The sequence below is a fragment of the Onychostoma macrolepis genome, chromosome 12 (assembly GCF_012432095.1).
Source record: "Onychostoma macrolepis isolate SWU-2019 chromosome 12, ASM1243209v1, whole genome shotgun sequence".
In the NCBI taxonomy this organism is placed as follows: domain Eukaryota; kingdom Metazoa; phylum Chordata; class Actinopteri; order Cypriniformes; family Cyprinidae; genus Onychostoma; species Onychostoma macrolepis.
Window position 1 is genome coordinate 1,524,793 of NC_081166.1, and position 17,178 is coordinate 1,541,970.

At 31.9% G+C, this 17,178-nt stretch overlaps 1 protein-coding gene across 2 annotated transcripts in view; it reads left to right on the forward strand.

Annotated features, from left to right (window-relative positions):
* LOC131550871 (A disintegrin and metalloproteinase with thrombospondin motifs 14) overlaps positions 1 to 17,178 on the forward strand; it is a 62,189-nt gene that overhangs the window by 27,128 nt on the left and 17,883 nt on the right. Inside the window, exons 5-11 of one of the 2 annotated variants that reach the window (XM_058793346.1) lie at positions 132 to 215; positions 6,632 to 6,788; positions 11,747 to 11,852; positions 14,307 to 14,450; positions 15,472 to 15,604; positions 15,797 to 15,910; positions 16,976 to 17,124. In XM_058793346.1, coding sequence (XP_058649329.1) covers positions 132 to 215; positions 6,632 to 6,788; positions 11,747 to 11,852; positions 14,307 to 14,450; positions 15,472 to 15,604; positions 15,797 to 15,910; positions 16,976 to 17,124 — 887 coding nt within the window. The remainder of the gene's footprint in view (positions 1 to 131; positions 216 to 6,631; positions 6,789 to 11,746; positions 11,853 to 14,306; positions 14,451 to 15,471; positions 15,605 to 15,796; positions 15,911 to 16,975; positions 17,125 to 17,178) is intronic. The other variant, XM_058793347.1, reaches the window with a different exon arrangement.

The following is a 17,178-nucleotide window of genomic DNA, read 5'->3' on the forward strand; positions in this document are numbered from 1 at the left end:
TCTTCAGTCAGCTACTTTGACTTTGTCTTTAAGGGTTTTCAGTGAGTTCTGCGTAACTTCTCTAAAGTTTTAGATTTAGATTTTCTGTAGAGTCTTTTATTCATCATATCCTTCTTTTTCTGTGTCCACAGGTTGATGAAATCTATCACGATGAGTCTCTGGGAACCAACATTAACATTGTGCTGGTCCGAATGATCCTGGTGGGATATCGTCAGGTGAGCGTTGAGTGGAAATGCTTGATTAAATATATATTTTCAGTATTGCTAGAAAACACTGACCTGAGAGTCTCTTCATGCCGTTTAGATAGTGTATAGTGAATATTAACAGATTTTGTGGGGTAAAAAATCTATTTAAATAATAGCAGTTCATTTCAAAATAATAATGGAGCTGCTGGTCTGTCAGTGGGTTTGTTTATGAGCTGATGGATCACAGGTATTGTACGTTTGACACGCTGACAGAAAGAAGAGACTTTATTAAAGCTTGCTGTGAAGTAGTAGAGGGATAATTTGGCTAAAAGCTAGCCATCTGGAAGACGTCACTGCTGTTATGTTTGATCAGTAGCGGTGTGTAGGTTTAATGAACCACCAGCTGGCAAACACTCTCCAATATCAGAGAAGAACTAAAGAATCTGCGTTCACACCTGTGTGAGACTAATAAAGAGAGACAAACATTCTGTGCTCTATAAGTAAAGTACAGTTAATGCAGTTGTTTTTCATTGAACTGTCTCAGATGTTAGAGCTTTATCAGATTTTCACAACATTAATAATTAATAAATAAAGATTTGATTAATAATTAAAGATGAAAACGTTTTGTAAGTGAACACAAAAGATTAAAATGTCAATGCAAAATCAATTGTCGGAATGCAGAAATTTTGTTAGTAATGCAAAGGTTTTGTAAGTGAATGCAAAAGATTTAAATGTTAATTCAAATTTTATCGGGGAGGTTTTGTAAGTGAACACAAAGTCAAATAAAAAAATGTTCATGCTAATGCGGAATTTATCAAGCCATTGATAATGTTTTGCAAGTGAATGCAAAGTTTCTCGGTGAACACGAAAGTATTGTATGTTATTGCAGAAATGATCAGGTTAACGCAGATATTTTGTAAGCAATGCAAAAGTTTTTTTTTAAGTCAAAGCAAAAAATACCATTTTAATGCAATATTTATCAGGGGAATGAAAAAGTTTTGTAAGTGAACATAAAAGCATCAAAATCTAATTTTTCCTTAGGGGTTCAATAGATTTGCAAACAAACCATTCCAGCCTCTTTGTGAACAGATACATTGAAAGGAAACAGTGATTTAAAAGATGGATTGTTCGTAAGTATCAGCGAACCACCTACACCGCTCACATTTACTGCTGTCTTATTTGCTACGCTTTTTAAAAGCAGCAAAAATGACTGTGGCGTGTACGGAGTTAAAAGTGTTAATTTTCCCTTCAAGATGTAGTGAAGTAAAGTAGAAAGTGTTCAGAAATCAATGTCTTTGTTTTTGTACATCTATATGTAAACAGCGCTGAGTTGTGCTGTCAGTTAAACAAAGCTTTTAAACTTGAAGTGTGTGTGTGTGTGTGTCAGCGGGAATCCAGCAACACACCAATCCCGCGCACGTTTGGCCTCATTAGACACGAGACGCTGCATTAATTCACTACAGCAGATTGTCTTTCTGTGCATGACACTTTATGTATTCTTGTGCTAACTCCTTCATATGAAATGTATGTTTAATTTTCATTGCATTACTCAGGCAGATGGCATTTTGCTCTTGTGTATAAACATGGGCACACATTTCTTGTCACCACACGTCCTTCTTGTTCACCTTCAGCGCTTCTGGGGTTGGCTGGAAGCTGCAAAAATAATAGTGACAAAGAATATGCATTGAGTTTGATAACTAGAAAAACACAATTGCGTTGCAGGAAAAGTAGAGAAATGAGTGTCGGCTTCATTAATCTATTAGTTTTAGTTTTTTTCAGCTGCTTTGCTTGTTCAGCTGTTTGGTCATTGAGCAGATGCAGATGCAGATGTCATTTTAGATGCATAATGAATATCTGAGGTTAAAAGTTCAGTTTAAACCGGGAAATTAACTAAGCCTTTGATGCGTTATGATGCAAACAAAAAAGAAATAAAGATTATGCACAATTATGCTGGATAACATGATCATCTGGTTTTGTTCATGAGCTACTGTCATTAAAATATTTAAAAAAAAATTTTTTAATTCATATTATTTTTACAAAATAATTTATCTCATATTGTTGTGCTGATATTATAATGAAAAAAAAAGTATTAAATAGAAAAATTGTAAATTATTTATCCTTTTTTTTTCTTTTTTTTTTTTATTGGTAAAATGTCTTGAAATATATTCTAAAATAATATACATTTATTATATATTTATTTTACTATGTTATAATTTATTATATAATGATTTCATATAAGTATATATTAATAATTTTGAAATATAACATTGTTATTGTAAATTATTTATCCTGGTTTCTTTTATATATATATATATATATATATAAAACATCTTAAAATGTCTTATATCCTGAAATAATATTAATATATTATGTATATATTTTACTATATTATATAATTTATTATATGATATTAATATTAGTGCTGTCAAACAATTCATCGCGAAAATAAAAGTTTTTGTTTACGTAATATATGTGTGTGTACTGTGTATATTTATTATGAATATATATAAAGACACACACCACATATATTTTGAAAATATTTACATGTATTTACATATTTATATTCATATAAATTATATCATATATAAATATATTTAATATATAAATGTAACATTTTTCTTAAATATATACGTGCATGGTGTGTATTTATATATACATAATAAATATACACAGTACACACACATATATTATGTAAACAATTTTTTTTTTTTTTTTTTGGATGCGATTAATGCTGATTAATCGTTTGACAGCACTAATTAATATATTATAGTTTAAGTATTTATATTTTTTATTCTACCATTGTTAAGTGTGATCTTGAACGAGATGAGATGAGAAATGTGTGTGTGATGATGATTGATGATCGTTGTGTGTGTTGTGGGCTCTGCTGTGTTTAGTCTGTTGGGTCACGGTGAGATGTTGGTATATTTTGGAAGCTGAACAGAAAGCCAGTCAGTCATTGAATTTCAGCTTCGGCTCGGTCTCAGTTGGGTTTTTACCGGCGGGTATTCATGCTAAACAAGCAGCCAAGTGTCCTCAAATCCCTGCCGTCCTCCCAGAGGACCGCTGGAGCTCAGACGTGCCTCATATAGCTGGAGCTCATGAGGTGTTTCAGAGGCTTCTCCTAAAAATACAACAATAACTTAGTCCAGTCCAATAAGAGTATAGAGCTCTAAAATGAATGTGGAGCAGTTCAAATCATTGGTTGAGAAATATTTTTGAGGTCTCAGACTTTTGATCACAAACATTTTTGTGACAAATCTGAGCACAGATTGAGGCACTATTGAGAAACTCTAGAGGAGACACTTGAGATTATCGAACCTTTTTCTCAAGAGAAACGTCTGAGATGGATTCAGGAGACTTCAGAAATAGTCTCTGATGAACGAAGAAAGAGCAACCTCTGAGCAATAACATTTTGAAGTTGTTCTCATTCATTTTCCAGCTTTTTATATCCGTAATAGTTGATTGTGACCCATTGAAAACTGGAAAGACTAAAACCTAAATTAAAGGTAAATAGAAACATAAAAAAAAAAAAAAAAGTTAAAAAAAAATTATATATATATAAAAATAATCAAGAATAAAATTATAGAAATATTACATTGAAAACCTAATATCCTTCAAATTAAATATGTTGCTTTGAAGCATAACTGAAATAAGTATCAATCAAATAAGAAAAATATTTAAATTACTAAAACTGACATTAAAACACTACTAAATAGAAATAGTTAAATTCTTAAAAATGAATCTGAAATAAAATAATATAAATAATAAAATAAAATGATGAAAAACCTAATAAACTTAAAATGACATGTTGCCTGACAACTAAATGAAATAAGAATAAATAAAATACTGAAATTACTGAAACTAAACTGAAAATAAAATTAAGCTAAATAGAAATATTAAAAAAAAATCTGAATTAATAAATAATAAATAATAATAAAAATATAATAACAATAAAATAATAGAAATTTTAGATGGGAAAAAATTTAAATAAAATACTAAAACTGATATTAAAGTTAATGGTATATAAAATATAGCAAAAATTACAAAATTAAAAAGAAAACTGAAAATATTTAAATTTATAAACACGATAGAAGTCTAAAAATTAGAGTAAAATAACACTGCTTCACAAAAAAAAGAAAGAATTGATGCTCAGATCAGGATTTCATGTGTGGTGTAATAAGCCGGATAATGTGCAGGCGGTCGGTCTGCTCGAGCATCAGGGCACTAATCATCCCGTCAGGGTTTATTTTACAATAATGACTGCGTATCATCTCTTATTTGTTTCATACATCTTTGTGATCATACAGACTTCAGAGGAGAGTGTCTCTGAGGCAGATCATAGTGAAGCTTTGATGCATCGCTCTGCTTCTCATATGGTAATGATCACCGTGTGTAGTCCGGACTGCAGGCTCATGTTTGTTTTTATGTTTAGTCTCGGCTGGTTTTGCTGCAGGACATCGAGTGGCGACACAACACATCACTGAAAGTGTTCAGCATACAGATTTATAATAATTCAAAACACTTTGTGTATTTAATGTAGTCTGGTTTCTTTTATCCTATGTGGGTTTGCTTATGTTTTGTGAGGATGACGGCGTGTCAAACAAACTGACCATGTTGACGTCAGGGTTATTATCGTTGACTAAAACTAAAACCTTAAAAAAATACATTTTCATTACTTCGGACAAAATAAAATAAACTTTTATCTATTGCTCTATTGCTATTTAGGTTAAGTTAAAGTAATTAAAAAGCTGAAATTAAATAAACTAGAACAAAATGACTAAAACTAAAATTCAAATAAAAACAGAACATTAAAAAAAAAAAAAATCCAATTCAAAATATGAACAGAAATATATGAGTATACGAATAATACTAAAATAACACTAGTTGAAAAGCCAAGTCACATTTACTTATTATTAAAACAAAAGTGTCAATTAAATTGAATGTGGATTCAGTGTCAGTCTTGCAAAGTTCATCAATTATAGCTGAATGGAGTTTGTTTTATACAGCAGCTCTACAGAAGACAACAGTGTCATTATTTAGCCTTATTCATTAGACATTTGTCTAATTTGATGAGCTTTTACTGAGTTACTGATAGATGTGTGCAGAAATACCATGTTGTTTGATTTGGATACAACCTTTTATTTTATTTAGACTATATAATGAATAGCTGGATTGTTTTATTTATTTTTTTATTTATTTTACCTGTCTGCCATTTTTGGCCTACTATTTTATTTTATTTTATTTTATTTTATTTTATTTTATTTTATTTTTTATTTTATTTTATTTTATTTATTTATTTATTTTATTTTATTTTTATTTTATTTTATTTTATTTGTTTGTTTGTTTGTTTGTTTGTTTGTTTGTTTGTTTGTTTGTTTGTTTGTTTGTTTTATTTTATTTTATTTTATTTTATTTTATTATTTTATTTTATTTTATTTTATTTTATTTTTATTAATTGAAAAATGACAGTAGACATGACAAAGTACTGAAAAATGAACAAACAACAACAACAACAAAAGGAATGTACCAAAACCAAAGACAGATATATGAATAAACAGAATGTAGTGTGAGTATTTCCACAGCAACAATATTTTCAGAAAATTTTGATTAGAGAGTGACAAATTATAGAAGGTGAGGCATTATTGGTAATAACATTTAGAAGACAGAGTAGAAACTATAGGGAAAAAAGAGAGAAAAAAGTAGACCTTTAATGTGAGATTTTTTTTGTAAGCAACTAAATAAATAATATTATTAATTTTCATTGAGTTAATCATTCATTCATTCTTTTGTTACCATTATTGATAACCTTGTCATCCTCAGTAGAGAAATAAAATAAAATAATGTTAATAATAATAATAATCAATCAATCAATCAAAAAATAAAATAATCAATCAATCAAAAAAATCCAAGAGGTAGTATTAAAATTAAATAAGAAAGAAAAAAAAACTGAAAAGCAAGAGATGTTGGGGAAAGAAAAAAGAAAGGGGAGAGAGAGAGAGAGAGAAATATTGAGGAACTGATGGTTTAAAACTGATGGTGGAGAAAGAGGGCGAAGTGAACCATGAACCCATTTCCTTGATTTGTAGGTCACTGTCATTTATTTTATTTTATTTATTTTATTTTATTTTATTTTATTTTATTTTATTTTATTTTATTTTATTTTATTTTATTTTATTTTATTTTATTTTATTTTATTTTATTTTATTTTTTATTTTTTATTATTTTTTTTAATTTTTTTTTATTTTATTTATTTCATTTTGTTTTACTTTATTTCGTTTTGTTTTATTTTAATTTTTTTAAATTTAAAATTTTTTTTTTTTTATTTTTACCTCTCTGCCATTTTTGGGCCACAAAATGTTCTTTTATTTTTTATTGTATATTATTTTATTTTTTACTTCACTCTGGACTAATGTTTTTTTCTGGTTTGTTGTTTTCTGTGTTTGCAGTCCGTCAGCCTGATTGAGCGTGGGAATCCGTCCCGGAGTCTGGAGCAGGTGTGCCGCTGGGCAAACACCCAGCAGAGGCTGGACCCCGAGCACGCCGAGCATCACGACCATGCCATCTTCCTCACCAGGCAAGATTTTGGTCCCGCAGGTATGCAAGGTACTGTGTTTCTCTCGATCGAGGCTGTGCAGAGTAAGTGCTTCTTTCTGCTTCTGTTCTTGAATGGTTGGCATCGAGATGCCCAGGACATCGGTCAGGAACGACCATCAAACACCAGATAATCTGATTCCAGACCATGTAAACTGGGCATCGGTGCCAACCTGTAGCAACCAAAAATACTCTTTGACCGAAGGAGAGTTTTTGGCATGTAGAGGAAAAGAAGACATCTTTATTAGTAGCTGTGCACTCAACAATACTAATCTACCTAGTTTTTTGGTTAAAAAGTTTCCTTTCTAGGTAGTTTGATGAAATTGACCAATTTGAACTATTATTGTGTTTCACAAAGTTGAAGTAATTCTTGCATGCATGCTATTAAAAGGGACTGTCATCATTTGCTCATCCTCTACCTGTATGAGTTTCTTTCTTCTGTTGAACACAAAAGAAGATATTTTAAGCAATCTTAGTATCCAAACAATTGATGGTAGCCATTGACTTCCATAGTATTTATTTCCATACTGCGGAAGTCAATGGCTACCGTCAGCTGAGGGTGAGCATATGATGACAGAATTTTCATTTTTTGGGTAATATCCTCTTAAATTTATTAGATTAAACATCTTTAGTAGTAGTAGTGGTTGTAGTTGAATAACTGGCATCTTAGTCAAATACAGTAGATGGCGAAATAAAAACAAGTCGGTGAGGGACAGGTTTACTGTCTGTGCAAAGTGTTGTGCTGTTGTCTGATTTGGTGTTAATCAGTTGATGAAACACTGAAAATGCATACAAAAAAATAATAATAATAAGCAGAAAACACAAAAATGAGACAAAATAGACTGACTGTACATCTGTCTGTCACAGCCTCGTTTTCATTCACATCACATTAAATATATTGAGTCTATGACTAAGATCCATAACTGATCAAATATGTTTGAATTACATTAAACTGCTATTTCACAAAGATGTGTTAACTTCATGTAAACGTGATGGCATTCAAATTATAAACAAATGGAAAAAAGTGGATTTCCTGGAAATTTGTGTTTAATTTCAAATTTCAAAAACAGATGGAGAGTTTGATCGGTGTGAGGCAGTGTCATTTTAGTATCATTGATATATTATTATAGTTTTTGTTAATATTTTGAATTAGATTTTATTTTCATGTTTTGTTTTGATTGTAAGTCTTAGTGTTCATTTTCAAGTAACTGTTATTTAATTTTATTTATGTAACTTGTAGATTAAAATGAAATGTCAAATATTAAAGTATGTCTTGCTTAAAATACAGCAGCACCAAAAAAAAAAAAAAAAAAGTAAATGTATTTTTGTTAATATTTTGAATTTGATTCTTTTTATATTTACCATATTCTGTTTTTATTTAATTTTACTTTAAGTTTTAATGATTTTTAGTTTTTTAGTATTAGTATTTAATTTTTAAATATGTCTATATAATTTTAAAATAAATTTTTAATTGAATAGTTTTAGCTTATTTACTTTAGTATTTAGTTATTTTAGTATTTTAAGTTAAACTAAATGAAAATGAGCAATGTTGCCTTGGCAACCAGTTGAAATTAAAGTTTCATTTAACATTTGTTTTGTTTCGTGTAACAATATTTTTTTGGAATAATAATAATAAATGTCAACACAGGTTTCTGTAGAGTAAATTAAAACAAAATGTCAAATACTAAAGTACAGCTTGACTTTTATCATTCTTTTAAGTGTGTAAATGTCATTGCATTAGATGCAAAATATTAGATGCTGCCAGATCTGTTCTCTTCACTAACTTCACTGTTCTTCATGATTGTTGAAGTCTCTGTGTTTGAATCAGTGATTTTAATAGATGTAGAGAATCACATTAACATGATTCAACACACGTCTTCAACACGACATCTGCTCTTTTAGGTTTTCAAACCCAACAAACGTCCTTCATGCTTCTAAATTGTGTTTGTGCATCTTTCTTTACAATACATGACTCTTGAATTAATATCTTGTTCTAATGCAGTGACATGCACACACTGACTATATTATTGGTGTCCTGTGTTTGACTCTCACTCAGTCGTGCTCCTGTCAGTCAGTCTTTTTGAAGTTTAGGGACTCGTTTCGGATGAATGTGTGTTTAGGTTTCGTGATCCTCGTGTGATTTTTGAGGACAGTGAGTAATACCTGTTTTGTGTTTGGCACGTCTGCTGTTGCTACGCCACGGCCTCTGTTGTGCTCATAACATCGCAGAACGGCAACCTTTTACCCCGAGGGCAAACATCACACTCCAGTCCCAAGCTTTAACCCTCATTCAGAGCCCAAATATAGACGCATGCTTACAGTAATGCTCATAACTGAAGGAGTTTGGGAAACGGCCAGCACCTGAAGCCTGCAATAACTGGAAGGCCCTGATTCAGCGGTTCCTGTGTTTTTAACAGCGCTAGTGATTTGGAAAAAGATCAGGGGAACCCGGTTTATAGCTGTCAAATCACTGTTCTTTTTCAATAAAGTGTCAGTGAAAGGAGGAGGCGCTTCGGCTTCAGATGTTGCTCATCCACCGCAGGGCATCAAACTTAATGTTATGTTTTTTTTTGTTGTTTTTTTTACATTTATTTTATATGAGCTTTGTTATGAAAAATTTAAATGGTTAAAAAAAATATTTAAAATGGTTTAAAATCATGATTTGTGTATTTTTCAGTATTTTCTAACAATAAAAATGATATATAATATATAAAATGTATTTTCTTGTTTGGGTTTAAATGTTATTTTGTAGCGTATATAATATATATTATAATAATATTATGCCATTTAATATTTTAAATAAATATAATATAGTTAAAATTTGATATATTTGTTATAAAATAAAATAACTAATTATATGTTAAATATAATATACAGTGTGTGTGTGTATATTTTACATTTTATATATATTTAAATGTATATATTATATATATTTGTATATATTATATATGTATGTGTCTATATTTCATTATTTTCTTGCAATAAACATATATATATATATATAATTTATAATATATATATTTATAATAAAATATGTCTCATTTTAAAAATATATAATTTTTCATTCAGCTTTTATTCCCTAGAAATTAAAATAGCTTGATGAATTCTGGAAACACTTGCAAAAAATATTTAAGTTTCTTCCTGACATGCTGTACAAGGTTCTGGGTTTTTGTTTGTATATTTTTTTTGTTTATGACAACAAGTTTATGTTTGTTAAAGGACAAATACGTAGAGAAACCAGTACTGTCCTGTGTGAATCGTCTTCATGCAGCGGCGCTTTAATATCAGTTTCGATATCCTGGATTAATGTCATCTAATACCCTGTGATTACAGCATTGCTGCCAGACGCTGTCGCTTGACAACAACGCTTTTCCAGAGCAATGCAAAGCTGCATTCACCTGGAGGACATTTATCTGAGGACAGATAAACGGCTCAGCTAGCAGCTTGATTTCTTATGCAACCCTTCGCTGGCTAAATACGTGTTTGATATTTTGTTGTTGTTATTCTGGTTATGTAAAAAATCCAATAAAACCTACATGGCTGCTGGGCAGCGGGAATATCACTAGGATTACACATGTAATCAAATGATGCTGGATCGGCCCAATTATTATTGATGCTTTAACAGGCATTAAATCGCTTCATAAGCTTCTCATAATCTGCATCCTCTGCTTTTCACCTGCATGCCAAAGACTGTCGGTGATTTCAGTAGCATGAACGTCTTATTAAAAAGAGCCCAGACTGGCTTTAACCTCTGGAGCAGCTCAGCTAAACTAAAGCTCTAGCACTGCACATCTCTTGGTCGAGTGTCGGTCTCTTTGTTGTGCTTTTTGTGGTGTTTGTGTGTCGTATGAATACTGTGTCCTGTGAAACGTGGCTAGTAGTTTTGTGGGATTGATCGGGAAAGCTTTTCGGGTTGCAGCCGCTTCTGCGCTTCTATATGGAGGCAATAGTGGAGAACTTGTGAAAATATGAACTAAGTTGCACATATAGAGAACAAAATGGGAAAAATAAGTGGTGTAAAAACACATTTACCGCTAGTAAATGTCACAAATACTTGAAATTGAGTTAAATGTGAAAATGTGAAGCAAGACTGAAATACAATTTTCTTGCAAAACATACTCTATTCTCCATTTAAAATGATCTTCATTTGTTTTTTTGTTTGTTTGTTTTTTTAATTGCACCAATGTTAATATTAAGTTTTTTCAAGTTAATTTCAATTACTTTTATTTATATTTTATGATGATGAATGAAATATATATTACCATTCAAGTTTTTTATTTGAAGGAAATTAATACTTTTATTAATCAAGGATGCATTAAATTGATCAAATGTGACAGTAAAGATATTTATAATGTTATAAAAGGTTTCTATTACAAATAAATACTTAAATAAATACTTTTATTCATCAAGGATGCATTAAAAGACATTTATAAATTAAAAAAATTCTATTTGAAATAAATGCTGCTCTTTTGATCATTCTATTCATCTGTGAGTAATGATGATGAAAATTCAGCTGCGCATCACAGAAATAAATTGCAGTTTACAATATATTCACATTGAAAACAGTTCATTTAAATTCTAATAATATTTTACAATTTTACTGTATTTTACTGTATTAGAAGATACTTTTGAATGGTGGTGTATGTTTATAATAAACAGCAGCTCACTTGGTTTTGGAAAAAAGCAGCATAGCAAGGAAATCAGAGAATGGCTTCTTTTTTGAAAAGTCATATTTAAAGTTTCCGTGATATTCCGTTGCTAACGGAACAGTGAAGTGATTGTGTCAAAAAATTGAGTTGGGTGTCCACGTTGTGTGTGCTGTTATGTGTTTGATTTGACAGTGACCCACGACTCTTTGAACGGGAAGGAATCTTAGACTTTCCAAATGAAACTCACCTGGCTCTGATCTGACTTCTAGAATGTCCCGCATTCCAGTTCATCATCGTTTCCCTTTGATCTCCGTCACCCAGGTTACGCCCCGGTAACGGGCATGTGCCACCCGCTGCGGAGCTGCACACTCAACCACGAAGACGGCTTTTCCTCTGCCTTTGTGGTGGCGCACGAAACCGGACACGTGTAAGTTTACATCTGCTTTTCAGTCCCGACTGTGAGCTTGCTATTAGTGTTTAAGATCGTGTAGGTAAAGCACAGCACGTTAGCATGCATTTACAGTAGTTGCTTGAGTGTCATTCAACAAGCAAGTTTGTATTTGGTGTAATTCAGCAAAAATTTTAATTGGCTAAAAATGTGCTCACCCTCAGGCCATCTGAGATGTAGATGAGTTTGTTTCTTCATCAGATTTGGAGGAATGTCTCAGCAATGGATGCTCTGCAGTGAATGGGTGCCGTCAGAATGAGAGTCCAAACAGCTGATAAAAACATCACAATCCACACCACTCCAGTCCATCAGTTAACATCTGGAGAAGACAAAAGCTGAAACAAATCCATCAAGACATTTTTAACTTAAATACGAGTCCATAATCCATAATAACGCTTGATCTGTGCAGATTTCTCTCCTGATTCAGTCCAGACCACTTTTTCACTGGAGGAAGCATTATTATGGATCATAGACTCGTATTTAAGTTAAAAATGTCTTAACGCTGGATTTGTTTCAGCTTTTGTCTTCTCCAGATGTTAACTGATGGACTGGAGTGGTGTGGATTATTGTGATGTTTTTATCAGCTGTTTGGACTCTCATTCTGACGGCACCCATTCACTGCAGAACAAGCGATGGAAAAACACATTTCTCCAAATCCGATAAACAAAAACTCATCCTAATCTTGAATGGCCACATTTTCAGCAAATGTTCATTTTGGGGTTAATTATTTCTTTAAGTTGCAATTGTGAAATGTTGCCTGCACAGATTAGTTTTGCATGCATTTTGTCAGCTGTTTGTGAAGAATGGCGATAAAGCTCTGCCAGGAAAAAGCTACTCATTCGGCTAGTTTATGAGGCATCATTTAGTGTGGTGGCACGAGCATGATAAAATACAAAAAGCATCTATTGTATGCCAAATATGCATGAAAAGCAGAAAGAAATGAGAAATTGCATAGCATGTCCATTGCATTATGATCAAAATTAGTTGAATGCACTCTGTAATTACATCAGAAGGAACATCCCTGGAGGACATGAACATAGTATGAACATGTACTGCTGAGATGAATGCTGCTCAATAGCGCCCCCTGTAGAACAGAGCTCTGCCATGAGAAAAACTGGCTCCTTTTGCCATTTTGCAAGATGTTTTATATTTTCCGGTTCATTCCAGGTCTTAAGTAACTCCTCTCCGCTCAGCCAGTTTGGAGAACAGACATGAATCATCTTCTGTTCTTCACTGTGGTCTGTTTCCTCATAATGTGATTCATCATCAGATTTAATGTTTGTTGTGTCTCTATGAACACTGACAACAGTCACATGAGCTGGAAGCTCTTGTTTCACAGTGAATTCATGATGTCAGCAGAATCCAGTCAGTCTCGCTCGTGACTGTACTTGCAGAAACGCTCTCCTTATAGTCGGATGTTCCTGCGCTGCTGGGAATGTTGAGTAGCTGCTTTAAGACTGTAGTTTATCAAGCTGTGTATAGTTTGAAGTGGTTTGAGTCACATAAACACTGTAAGACAACCACTTGACTTCCATAATCTGATGTATTTTGAATAAATCAGGATACTGAATGAACAGAACTCTACAGTAGGTTGAGACTAGAGGTTGTTTTAAATGATGAATTGATTGAGTGTTTCTATATGACTCATGGTTAAAAGTAAGATGGATTGATGAGCTCAGGTTTTATTAACGGCATTAAATTTTGATGTAAATGAAGATCAAGACAAAAACTTTTTTATTTTCTTATAATGCTCACAAATGAATAATAAGAATATTAGAAAATACAGTATAAACATTACTGTTCATTTTTTTTTAGGATTCATTCAATTGATTAAAATTAGCAGTAAAGGTGTTTATAATGCTACAAAACATTTTTACTTAAAACTGATTGTTCTTTTAAACTTTCTGTTCATCAAATCATTTTATCAGCATATTAGAATGATTTCTGAAGGATCATGTGACTAAAGACTGGAGTAATGATGCTAAAAATTCAACTTTGCATCACAGGAATAAAACACATTTTACAGTATTTTTACATAGAAAACATTTATTTTAAATTGTTTCGCAATATAACTGTTTTTACTGTATTTTTCATTAATAAATGCAGCCTTGGTGAACAGAGGAGAAAAATCTTGAAAGCTTACCCAAACAAAAAACTTTTCAATGGTTGTATAATTTAGCTGACAGCATTTGATTTGATCACAAATTAATGCTAAATGCAACTAATAAAATAATTGAAAAACATAGTAATAAACAACTCCTAGAAATTTTACACTACAAATAAGCTACACAGAAAATTCTGTGCAGGAACGAATCAGTGTGTCATTATATAGTCAAAATGAACCGATTCACTAATATGATTCTACCCAACATTACAGGACGCCCTGTTTGCTGAAACTGACCAGCAGTTTGCTGATTGTGTTGAATGTTTCAGGCTGGGAATGGAGCATGATGGCCAGGGGAACCGCTGCTCGGATGAGACCAGTATGGGCAGCATCATGGCTCCGCTGGTCCAGGCCGCGTTTCACCGCTACCACTGGTCCCGCTGCAGCAAACAGGAGCTCAACCGATACATCCAGTAAGAAACTGTTCCTTACATCTGCTCTGATCCTCAGTATCCATCGCTGAAGAGGATTTGGGAGATGAAGCATGAGTATGGAGTGAAAACGAGTAACATAATCTCTCCAGAGAGAAAGAAATGACATTAATGCCATTAAATCTGACACTGTGAACCTTTACACATCCTCATGTTGTTTCTTTTGTGTTCAACAGAAGAAAGTCATCTCTTATTAGAACAATTTCCACTAATATTAAAATATTATTTCATTGAACAATAGCTGTTAATATTTAAATACAACAATAGTCATTAAACTTTAAATCTCTTAATTAAACAATAACCATTGATATTTAAATCTCATAATTGAACAATGGCCATTGATATTTTTATAGCTATTGATATTTAAATCTCATAATTGAACAATAACCATCGATACTTAAATCTCTTAATAGAACATTGGCCATTCATATTTTATTAGCCATTCATATTTAAATCTCATAATTTAACAATAACCATTGATATTTTAATAGCCATTCATATTTAAATCTCTTAATAGAACAATAGACATTGATATTTAAATCTCATAATAGAACAATGGCCATTCATATTTTAAAATCCATTGATATTTAAATCTATTAATAGAACATTGGCCATTCATATTTTATTAGCCATTGATATTTAAATATCTTAATAGAACACTTGCCATTGATATTTAAATCTCAATAGAAAATTAGCCATTAATATTTTAAAAGCCATTGATATTTCAATCTCTTAATAGAACAATAGCCATTGATAAATCTCAATAGAAAATTAGCCATTAATATTTTAAAAGCCACTGATATTTAAATCTCTTAATAGAACAATAGCCATTGATATTTCAATCTCAATAGAAAATTAGCCATTAATATTTTAAAAGCCACTGATATTTAAATCTCTTAATAGAACAATAGCCATTCATATTTAAATCTCTTAATAGAACAATTGCCATTTATATTTAAATTTCTTGCACTGCAGAGCACTGATACCGCTGTATTTCTTTCAGCTCATATGACTGTCTTCTGGATGATCCGTTCGAGCTGAAATGGCCTAAACTCACAGAGCTTCCCGGGATAAACTACTCCATGGATGAGCAATGCCGCTTTGATTTCGGTGTGGGGTATAAGATGTGCACCGCAGTAAGTCCTCAAGCATCTTTCTATCTCTATATTTAGCTCTGATCTGTAAATATAGACTCAAGTTCAAGCAGTTTACGATGAGATGGGCAACATGAGCTTGTTTAATGTGCATCTGCAGAGCTAAATGTGGAGAAACCTATTGCATTTTGATGAAATGTGATTCCATGAGTTTGTCGCTCTCTCTTCCTCCAGTTCCGTACGTATGACCCGTGTAAGCAGCTGTGGTGCAGCCATCCTGACAATCAGTACTTCTGTAAGACCAAGAAGGGCCCGCCGGTGGACGGGACGGAGTGTGCACCGGGAAAGGTGAAACTGCACTGATTCTTGTCAACACCACCAAACAATTGAATGAAATTGGCATATCACATTTTTCACACAACCTTTATAAAATGTTTGTATATTCAGTCGGCTCAAGAACAAAATGACCTTGCTTTGGAGAAATCAGCATTTGGAAAATCTCACATTAGACTCTTTGGCAGCCAGCTATTTGTACTTGGAATCAAAACCAACCATTATCTAAATCCATAAATTGCTTTCTTACTCAGGCGTGTTTGCGAGCATCAGACTTTCATCAGATCATGACTACTGATCATATTTTAATTTTCAAATTACTTACTGTTGCTCAGAACAAAACCAACTTAAATTTGATCTCTTAATAAATGTATAATTTATCTCTTACTTGAATAATAACCACCAATATTTAATCTCATAATTGAAAATTAGCCATCGATATTGAAATCTCTTAATTGAACAATAACATTGATATTTCAATCTCTTAATTTAACAATAGCATTGACATTTTAATTACATAATTGAACAATAGCCATTGGTATTTTAATCTCATAATTGAACAATAGCCATTAATATTTTAAGATGAATTGAACATTAGCCATTGATATTTGAATTACATAATTGAGCAATGACATTGATATCTGAATCTCTAAATTAAGCAATAGCCATGGATATTTTAATCTTATAATTGAACAATATCCATTAATATTTTAAGATTACCTGAAAAATAGCCTTTGATATTTTAATTACATAATTAAACAATGACATGGATATTTGAATCTCTAAATTGAACAATAACATGGATATTTTAATCTCATAATTGAACAATAGCCATTAATATTTTAAGATTAATTGAAAAATAGCCTTTGATATTTTAATTACACAATTGAACAATAGCCTTTGATATTTTAATGTCATAATTGAACAATGGTCATAGACGTTTTAATTACACAATTGAACAATAACTATTGATATTTTAATCTCTTATATGGCTACGAATATGGTGATATGTTTAGGACACAGTGTTCATGTATAGTAATGATTGTGGGTTAGTGATACTAGTAAATGCGTGTGTTGCAGTGGTGTTTTAAAGGCCACTGCATCTGGAGGTCGTCTCATGAGCCCTACGGTCACGACGGAGGCTGGAGTTCCTGGGGAAAGTTCGGCTCATGTTCTCGTACCTGCGGAGGAGGCGTTCGGTCCCGCAGTCGCCAGTGCAACAACCCTGTGTGCGTTACAAACCTGTTTACACCAGCACATGAATGAGTGAAACTGCTCTGTTA